The sequence below is a fragment of the Lottia gigantea genome, assembly GCF_000327385.1.
Source record: "Lottia gigantea unplaced genomic scaffold LOTGIsca_181, whole genome shotgun sequence".
Lineage (NCBI taxonomy): Eukaryota > Metazoa > Mollusca > Gastropoda > Lottiidae > Lottia > Lottia gigantea.
The window spans coordinates 319,227-330,505 of NW_008708320.1; the positions used below are offsets into that span (position 1 = coordinate 319,227).

At 32.2% G+C, this 11,279-nt stretch overlaps 2 protein-coding genes across 2 annotated transcripts in view; both read left to right on the plus strand.

Moving 5' to 3' along the window:
- Positions 1-464: 464 nt before the first annotated feature.
- On the plus strand, positions 465-6,108 carry LOTGIDRAFT_142474 (hypothetical protein; the record flags this gene model as incomplete). Its single annotated transcript, XM_009052416.1, has 6 exons — positions 465-701; positions 924-1,197; positions 2,223-2,482; positions 4,527-4,767; positions 4,854-4,966; positions 5,299-6,108. Coding segments are annotated over 6 exons (1,935 nt in total), but the record flags the coding sequence as incomplete, so codon positions are not given.
- Positions 6,109-7,934: 1,826 nt separating this feature from the next.
- Positions 7,935-11,279, plus strand: part of LOTGIDRAFT_174082 (hypothetical protein) — a gene marked incomplete at both ends in the record, with an annotated part of 5,481 nt that continues 2,136 nt past the window's right edge. Inside the window, 2 exons of the mRNA XM_009052417.1 lie at positions 7,935-8,320; positions 11,018-11,187. Of these exons, the coding sequence (XP_009050665.1) occupies positions 7,935-8,320; positions 11,018-11,187 (556 nt within the window). The remainder of the gene's footprint in view (positions 8,321-11,017; positions 11,188-11,279) is intronic.

An 11,279-nucleotide genomic window follows, 5' to 3' on the forward strand; every position in this document is an offset into this window, starting at 1 on the left:
GGTTGTTTGGTATAGGCTATACTAAAATATCATATCCAGGGACATTGTTCTGTAATGTATACCAGGTGTTTGGTTGTTTGAATTAGCAGCAGATCAGTTTGTGACCCAATGATAATCATAAACTAGTCAGTGGCTGTTGAAATACCAAGGGGAGATAAATGTGACCTGGATATTAATTATATTTTTAATCTAGAATCAGTAGAGCTCTTGATCAGTTTGTAAGTTTATGGTGATTATCCACTTGTTATCAATGGTTTGAAAATACTCAGACCAATTACTCTGAAATCAGTAAAAACTCATAAATCTCAATCTAGGACAGATCATCATATTACTCTTTTTATTAAAATAACAAGGGCAAATACTCTGTATCCTCTAATAGCATGATATTTATTAAGGTCAGGTCCCAACTATAGTAGGAAAGAAAATATAAGCTCGTATGAACTAATCAACATTCTACTCTCTTTCTCAGAATTCAAGGTTTTATGGAAGGTATCGAACAACTACAAGACGATGTGGTTCAACTTGACAGTCGAGTAACAACCAATGAAAACACTGTAAATGAGGTCAAGGTCGATGTCAAAAATACGAAGAAAGACGTGGTGAAGATTAAAAAAGATGTCAACAAACAAGGGAAGAAATTAGACTCCATGGGAAGAGTTGTTGATGATACCGTTAAAAAAGTGGAAGAAATCGATCAAAAGGTAGTTCTGCTGTGTTTTTAGTCTCATAAAAGCACTGGCCTAGGTAACAAAGTAAAGAATTGTCATAAAACATAGTACAAGCTAAAGGTCATTCTACCTTTGTTTTACAGACATTACGTCATGTTCCGTACTAGTCTAGAGATATATCTCTACTGTTGTTTTACAGACATTAAGTCATGCTCCGTACTGGTCTAGAGATATATCTCTACTGTTGTTTTTCAGACATTAAGTCATGCTCCGTACTGGTCTAGAGATATATCGAAACTGTTGAATCCTAAAGATGAACATGATTGGAGACTGCTAGCGAGTCGTCTTGGTTATAGTAACGATGATATAAGGGCGTGGTCTCAGCAGTCTGATCCCTGCATGGCCATGTTAAATGAATGGTATACCACACATAAAACTAGTGAAGCTAATTTTGGTATTTTGAACAATCTGGTTGAAATGGACAGAATGGATGCTGCTGTTATTGTAGAGAACGCAATGAAAGCTGCTGGTTAGTCCATAATTTTTTTCCCTTGATTTCAATAATGCTACAATCCCTGGATCCTTACTTTAATTTGTTTTTTTCTTTGTGGAAATCGATTAACCAGAATACTGGACACCAACACTGTATTTACCAGTCATGTCTGATTTGTGCACCAAAGTGTCATCATTCTGGTTCATTTGAACATTTTAATCTTACGCCTAGACTTGAGTGAATCTTGTTTTATAGACATTAATAAATATCAGTAATATAATATTATATACCATGTGAACTCTCTAATTCAGAACAAGTGGTAGAATATAATATTATATACCTTGTGAACTCTCTAATTCAGAACAAGTGGTAGAATATAATATTATATACCATGTGAACTCTCTAATTCAGAACAAGTGGTAGAATATAACATTATATACCATGTGAACTCTCTAATTCAGAACAAGTGGTAGAATATAATATTATATACCTTGTAAACTCTCTAATTCAGAACAAGTGGTAGAATATAATATTATATACCATGAGAACTCTCTAATTCAGAACAAGTGGTAGAATATAATATTATATACCATGTGAACTCTCTAATTCAGAACAAGTGGTAGAATATAATATTATATACCATGTGAACTCTCTAATTCAGAACAAGTGGTAGAATATAATATTATATACCATGAGAACTCTCTAATTCAGAACAAGTGGTAGAATATAATATTATATACCATGTAAACTCTCTAATTCAGAACAAGTGGTAGAATATAATATTATATACCTTGTGAACTCTCTAATTCAGAACAAGTGGTAGAATATAATATTATATACCTTGTGAACTCTCTAATTCAGAACAAGTGGTAGAATATAATATTATATACCTTGTGAACTCTCTAATTCAGAACAAGTGGTAGAATATAATATTATATACCATGTAAACTCTCTAATTCAGAACAAGTGGTAGAATATAATATTATATACCATGTAAACTCTCTAATTCAGAACAAGTGGTAGAATATAATATTATATACCATGTGAACTCTCTAATTCAGAACAAGTGGTAGAAGATGATGATTATGATTATCCAGTCCCTCCTCCTATTTTTATCAGTTATCAATGGGGACATCAAGATGAAGTGAAGTTATTAAAACAACATTTAGACATGGCGGGCTACGATTGTTGGATGGATATCGGTCAGATGGGCGGGGGAGATAAATTATTTGAGAAAATTGATCGTGGAATTCGAGGAGCCAAAATTATCATCAGTTGTACCACAGAAAAATACGCCAAATCTCCAAATTGTAACAGAGAGGTAAGATAACTATTTTTCTGACATTGCCGCCAATGCACGTTTCTGATATACAATCAAGTTCAGGCCAGTAATTGTGAAAATATGGTTTCAAATAACACGAAACCCACTGAATTAAATTGAATAGCACTTAAAAATATAGAGTTCTAGCTGCATGATTTTTGTAGGAACATTATTCTCATATCCCCCTAAATATCCCCCTAAATATCCCCAATACATTCCCCTATACATTCTCCTATATATATTCCCCTATATATTCCTCTATATATTCCCCTATATATATATTCCCCTATACATTCCCCTCTATATATTCCCCGATATATATTCCCCTATATATATATTCCCCTATACATTCCCCTATATACATTTCCCTATATACATTTCCCTATATATTCCCCTATATATATATATATATTCCCCGATATATATTCCCTATATATTCCCCTCTATATATATTCCCCTATATATTCCCCGATATATATTCCCTATATATTCCCCTCTATATATACTCCCCTATATATTCCCCTCTATATATATTCCCCTCTATATATATTCCCCTCTATATATATTCCCCTATACATTCCCCTATTTATATTCCCCTATATATATATATTCCTCTATATATTCCCCGATATATATTCCCCTATATATTCCCCTCTATATATCCCCCTTTATATATTCCCCTATACATTCCCCTATATATGAAATTTTAAAACAAAATAACTATTTAAAAAAGGATGAAATTTTAAATATTTGAGAATATTCTATATATATCTATATATATTCCCCTCTATATATATTCCCCTCTATATATCCCCCTCTATATATTCCCCTATATACTCCCCCTATATATATTCCCCTATATATTCCCCTCTATATATCCCCCTCTATATATTCACCTCTATATATCCCCCTCTATATATTCCCTTATATATATTCCCCTATATATATTCCCCTATACATTCCCCTATATATTCCCCTCTATATATCCCCCTCTATATATTCCCTTATATATATTCCCCTATATATATTCCCCTATATATTCCCGTATATATATTCCCCTATATATTCCCCCATGTATTCCCCTATATATATTCCCCTCTATATATATATTCCCCTATATATTCCCCTCTATATATCCCCCTCTATATATTCCCTTATATATATTCCCCTATATATTCCCTATACATTCCCCTATTCATATTCCCCTATGTATATATTCCTCTATATATTCCCCGATATATATTCCCCTATATATTCCCCTCTATATATCCCCCTTTATATATTCCCCTATATATTCCCCTATATATGAAATTTCAAAACAAAACACTGAATAACTATTTAAAAAAGGATGAAATTTTAAATATTTGAGAATATTCTATATATATCTATATATATTCCCCTCTATATATTCCCCTCTATATATTCCCCTCTATATATTCCCTTATATATATTCCCCTATATATATTCCCCTATATATATTCCCCTATATATTCCCCTCTATATATTCCCTTATATATATTCCCCTATATATTCCCTTATATATTCGCATCTACATATATTCGCCTATATATTCCCCCATATATATTCCCTTATATATATTCCCCTATATATTCCTCTATATATTCCCCTATATATTCCCCTATACATTCCCCTCTATATATCCCGCTCTATATATTCCCCTATATATATTCCCCTATATATTGACTTATATATATCCCCCTCTATATATTCCCCTATATATTCCCCTCTATATATATTCCCCTATATATTCCCCTCTATATTCCCCTCTATATATATTTCCCTATATATTCCCCTATGTATTCCCCTATGTATTCCCCTATATATTTACCTATATATGAGTATTAAAAGTTAAATGCACAGGAGTCATCACTAAATTAAAGAGGGGAATCAACAAGATTTGTGGAAATTTCAAAACAAAACACTGAATAACTATTTTCAAAAAGGATGAAATTTTAAATATTTGAGAATAGAAAGAATATATAAAGATGCTGGATAGATCTGAAGTAAAGTTTCTATTTTCCAGGTGAATCTGTCGGTCAATCTACGTAAACCAATCATACCTCTATTACTAGAGAGTTGTCCGTGGCCACCAGAGGGCAGTATGGGACCAATATTCAGTGAATATCTCTATATACAATTCTACCAATCCAACAAATCAGATGAAACCAAGGACGAGAGATTCTGGCCGCCACCCAAATTTCAGGAACTTCTCATGCAGCTGAGTATGAATGGAATCGTCCCTGATGAGTCCAAAGTTCATAAAAGTAAGAACAAACCTTGATCTGATTTTCCTTTGTTTACCACAAGTTTAATATATTATAATAAAATATTTTATCTTATTCTTATCCAGTGTATAAAAACTGGTGGAACCCCCTGGTGGAAGAAATAAAAATCGATAAAAGTAAAACAGCAAATGGTGGAAAAAACAACAAACAAGTTGTTAAACCAGACACCAAAAATCAGGTACGATTCTCAAAAACTGAATTCGTTGTTTTACTTTTTATAAGATAATAGTTTTTTACATCCAATACCACATGGACTCTAACATCTGTCTCCAGGACCCATTTGTGTGGGTGAAAATTGAGTGAGTTATTGCCCTTGATATAGTGAGTTATTGCCCTTGATATAGTGAGTTATTGCCCTTGTTATAGTGAGTTATTGCCCTTGTTATAGTAAGTTATTGCCCTTGTTATAGTGAGTTTTTGCCATTGATATTGTAAGTTATTGCCCTTCGTTTTAGTGAGTTATCGGCCTTGAGTTATTGCCCCTGATTTAGTACCCTTTTTTATTTTCAGGCTGATAAATCTCCCGATGTTTTTATCTCGTATCAGTGGGATAAACAGAAGAATATCATGTTATTATATAAAAAATTAACAGAATTAGGGTATGATTGTTGGATGGATATCTATCAGATGGGGGGAGGAGATTCTCTGTATGATAAAATAGATCGTGGTATACGAGGCTGTAAGGTCGTATTATCCTGTCTTACTGAGAAATATACACTCTCAGCTAATTGTAGACGGGAAGTCAGTTTATGTGATTCTTTAAAACGACCAATCATACCTCTTCTATTAGAGAATATGTCATGGCCGCCACGTGGACCAATGAGCATGGCTTTTACAGAATTACTATATATTGATCTACACTCCGATCCTGGGGTCCAGGAAAAATGGTCGGGATCCAAATTTGAAGAAATGAAAAGTAAAATAGAAAATATTTTACCAGATGATGTTACTAGTCCAACACAAAATAACGAAAAACCAGCAGAAAACAAAAATAATCAAAAGGGTGGGAAATTAGCAGAATTAAACAAGAAAAATGCGTCTGAAAATATCCCTGAAGAAAGGCCTCAACCAAAACCCCAAGAAAAACAAAAACGTCCACAACCAAAACCTCAAATTAAGGTAGCTGAAAATGAAAAAACTTCAAGTTATGTTAAAAAGGCAACACCTGGTTCAAAGGTCAAGCAAGCTGATAAAAAACCAGAATCTGAAAATCCAGCAAGGGAGGGTACCCCAGAAAAACAAGCTAAATCTACACCAGAACGAAAACCTTCAGCTGCGAGTCCCTCACCTGCAAAATCTAAATCTTGTCAGATTCTATAAATTCTGTGTATGATTACTTAATTTAATATCAAATAGCTTGGAAAAAAACGTTAAAACTTTTCATTTCTGGTTTATTATTAAAGTGGTTAAATATAGACACAGCTTTATAAAACAACAATCACTGGTTTTAAGTTTTATACAACATTTCAACATGTTTCCCCCGTCATCCTCAGGCACATCGAAACGTTGCATAAAACTTTAACCAGTGATTGTTGTTCTATAAAACTTTAACCAGTGATTGTTGTACCATAAAACTTTAACCAGTGATTGTTGTACCATAAAACTTTAACCAGTGATTGTTGTTCTATAAAACTTTAACCAGTGATTGTTGTTCTATAAAACTTTAACCAGTGATTGTTGTTCTATAAAACTTTAACCAGTGATTGTTGTACCATAAAACTTTAACCAGTGATTGTTGTACCATAAAACTTTAACCAGTGATTGTTGTACCATAAAGCTGTGTCTATATATCGTAGTCACAATTGCTAAATGTCATTCAAAGACTTTGATCAAATATACTGAGTTTTGAAATATCCCAAAAAATGAAATAGTTTGTTTAGAGCCACTCCATATATCTCATTGAAACATTCTTTTTATGGTTAATAATGTCACTGTAATATTTAAATCAAACTTAATAATTAGGGAACTCTGATTCTTCCTAGTTGGGTGTTAAATTAATTTTCAAACAGGAAATTTAAGAATCCTGGCTATGAAACCTCCCTAATGTTTCTTAATCCTTTAGCGACATTTAGGGGTATGGTATACTACTCTTTAGTCAACTACTCAACTGTCTTGACATTAATTTATTGTACATTACCTGACTGGTTTAACATCTGGATCAACTTGAATAATAAAAAAAGTTTCTGTTTTCAAAATCACACATAAATTATGATAAAGCTGATAAAATGAAATATTTATTAGACAATTTGACTCCTCGGGCCTCACCTAGGAGAGAAACCTCTCATTTTTGGCCTCCATTTTCTAGATACGCCCACACTGTTTTGAAATAATTATTACATGTATATATTTATTTGAGATATATATCTATTTATAGAACTGCTCTGTTATTAAAACTGTGATATTTTATAGTCTATAATAAACCTCTTAACAACCTTCTTCCCCCCTCCCACCCCTTAGGTGGGTTTGGCAATGTCCCCCCTCGCCTTACTTGGTTATTATCCTGGGATAGACCCCTTTTTTCCCCCCACCCCTTAGGTTGGTTTCGCAATGTCCCCCCTCCCCCTACTTTGTTATTATCTGGGGATTCTTTTTTCCCCCCCCCCCCCTTAGGTTGGTATCGCAATGTACCCCCTCCCCCTACTTTGTTATTATCCTGTGATTGACCCCCCCTCTCTCCCCCCACCCCCTACGTTGGTATCGCAATGTACCCCCTCCCCCTACTTTGTTATTATCCTGTGATTGACCCCCCCACCCCCTACGTTGGTATCGCAATGTACCCCCCCCCCCCCCCACCCCCTACGTTGGTATCGCAATGTACCCCCTCCCCCTACTTTGTTATTATCTTGTGATTGACATTTAAAGTAAAAATATGGAAATTGACCTATTTATATTTTTGTAACATAAAAATATAAAATATATAGCAAATGTAAATATTGGAATCCTACAGAGAAAATTTGATTATTTGGGTGTCCCTTTAATTAATCAAACTGAAAGTAGAGTTACATTATAATATTCGATTGTCAAGACGTTAAGTGGCGCGATGTTTTATTGAAGAAGGCTGGTATATTCGGAGACTAATTTCTATATCACATGATCTACGCATGCTCAATAACAACCTGTATGTCTGACGTCAGACATGAAGCAAAATGGCTGGAGGAAAAGACTGGTCGACGTTACCAAGCGTTATAATAGTGGAAATTCTTTCGTACCTATCTTTTGATGACATTTTAAAAAGTTCGTCCGTCTGCAAAAGTTGGAGATCTTGCCTCTTTCATCCAAATTTATGGCACATCGTGTTTTTTTCGCTGGATACGAAGGGGATCAGCCGAGCAAAATTTCTTGCAGAAAATTGTGGACGATTTATTCGGGAAGCGACTGTCAAATTCGACTCGAAAAAATCTCTGGAGGTGAAGGACTGCATTGAATTGTTGAACATCTTTTCTAGAAATAAGAATTTGGAGCAGTTTTCTCTTCGACCATCTAATTGTCATATTTTATGGTCTGAAAAGGAAGGAAAGGCTGCGATTGACAAGTACGTAAATATTTATTTTGTTTACTGATGCAATGAGTATATGCTATTTTTAGTAACAGAATGTAAACAAGTCAAGGAAAACAGCTGGGTATTGTTAATTCTAATCCGTTAGCTAAATAATCGAATTAAAGATTTGGTATCAGGTGGAAAGGTCTTTCTGTGAGCACTCCTTTCATGCTAATAGCTGAAAATAATTTATATTAAATATTTGTATTATTCTGTTAAAATTATTATGTTAAAGGTCTAGGCCTATGGGTAAAATGTTTGAGATAATGTGTACAGGAATGGCATTTACAAATTATTTTTGTATAAATTGAAAATATCAGCCTCAAGATAGTACAGGGTACTGAAAGTTTTAGATTGACGTAAAGTTTTGTAAGCTCTCAGAAGACGAATTGACTGAACACATGATGAAAATAAGTGCTGACACAATTTATCGGTGAATCTATGTATTGCGATACGACATGCCAGGATACACGAATTGTATTGCGATACGACATGCCAGGATACACGTATTGTATTGCCGATACGACATGCCAGGATACACGTATTGTATTGTGATACGACATGCCATTATACACGTATTGTATTGTGATACGACATGCCAGGATACACGTATTGTATTGCGATACGACATGCCATTATGCACGTATTGTATTGTGATACGACATGCCAGGATACACGTATTGTATTGCGATGTTGTGTATCGATACTTGGCGATACATTTTATTCCATTAAAAAGTGGGCATTTTTATAAGTTGGTTTATGATATAACAATTGTTTTCACTAAAATTGTTAACAACTTTTTATAAGACAGTGGATGCTAACCACTTCTATCAACTATATTACCAAATATCATAGTTATAAAGTTATAAATTAATATATATAGAAACTATTTATAAGACAGTGGACACTAACCACTTCTATCAACTATATTACCAAATATCACAGTTATAAAGTTATAAATTAATATATATTGAAACTATTTATAAGACAGTGGATGCTAACCACTTCTATCAACTATATTACCAAATATCACAGTTATAAAGTTATAAATTATTATATATAGAAACTATTTATCACAGTTATAAAGTTATAAATTAATATATATAGAAACTATTTATAAGACAGTGGACACTAACCACTTCTATCAACTATATTACCAAATATCACAGTTATAAAGTTATAAATTAATATATATAGAAACTTTTTATAAGACAGTGGACACTAACCACTTCTATCAACTATATTACCAAATATCACAGTTATAAAGTTATAAATTAATATATATAGAAACTATTTATAAGACAGTGGACGCTAACCACTTCTATCAACTATATTACCAAATATCACAGTTATAAAGTTATGAATTAATATATATAGAAACTATTTATAAGACAGTGGACACTAACCACTTCTATCAACTATATTACCAAATATCACAGTTATAAAGTTATAAATTAATATATATAGAAACTATTTATAAGACAGTGGACACTAACCACTTCTATCAACTATATTACCAAATATCACAGTTATAAAGTTATAAATTAATATATATAGAAACTATTTATAAGACAGTGACGCTAACCACTTCTATCAACTATATTACCAAATATCACAGTTATAAAGTTATACATTAATATATATAGAAACTATTTATAAGACAGTGGACACTAACCACTTCTATCAACTATATTACCAAATATCACAGTTATAAAGTTATAAATTAATATATATAGAAACTATTTATAAGACAGTGGACGCTAACTACTTCTATCAACTATATTACCAAATATCACAGTTATAAAGTTATGAATTAATATATATAGAAACTATTTATAAGACAGTGGTCGCTAACCACTTCTATCAACTATATTACCAAATATCACAGTTATAAAGTTATAAATTAATATATATAGAAACTTTTTATAAGACAGTGACGCTAACCACTTCTATCAACTATATTACCAAATATCACAGCAAATATATAGAAACTATTTATAAGACAGTGGACGCTAACCACTTCTATCAACTATATTACCAAATATTACAGTTATAAAGTTATGAATTAATATATATAGAAACTATTTATAAGACAGTGGACACTAACCACTTCTATCAACTATATTACCAAATATCACAGTTATAAAGTTATAAATTAATATATATAGAAACTATTTATAAGACAGTTGACACTAACCACTTCTATCAACTATATTACCAAATATCACAGTTGTAATGTTATAAATTAATATATATAGAAACTATTTATAAGACAGTGGACGCTAACCACTTCTATCAACTATATTACCAAATATCACAGTTATAAAGTTATAAATTAATGTATATAGAAACTATAAGACAGTGGATGCTAACCACTTCTATCAACTATATTACCAAATATCACAGTTATAAAGTTATGAATTAATATATATAGAAACTATTTATAAGACAGTGGCGCTAACCACTTCTATCAACTATATTACCAAATATCACAGTTATAAAGTTATAAATTAATATAGAAACTTTGAAGATAAAATGTTGATATTTGTCCCATTACCCCATATCGCAATACGTATCATATCGTTTTATGATTGACGATACCCAGCACTATTGAAAATGCCAACTTATGGAAAAATTATTATTTGAAAATATTAATTGTTTTTTTAATTTCTCCTTTTTTCTTTGTTTCAGAATTTTGGACCATATTGAAGAAATTATCAAGAATTCAAGAAAATTGAGTCATTTTAGTTTGGGATGTGTGGAAGAGTTATCTTCCCATTCTAGTAGTCTTGTTCAACAACTAGTAAAATATCACAGTAAAAATTTAACGTCTCTTCATCTACCTACAGTTAAAGAAGATGGTGAACATTACGGCATTATAGAATTTGATACATCACAACTTTTATTATTTAAACGTCTTTCGAATCTTAGTATTGACTATGATTACCTTTCT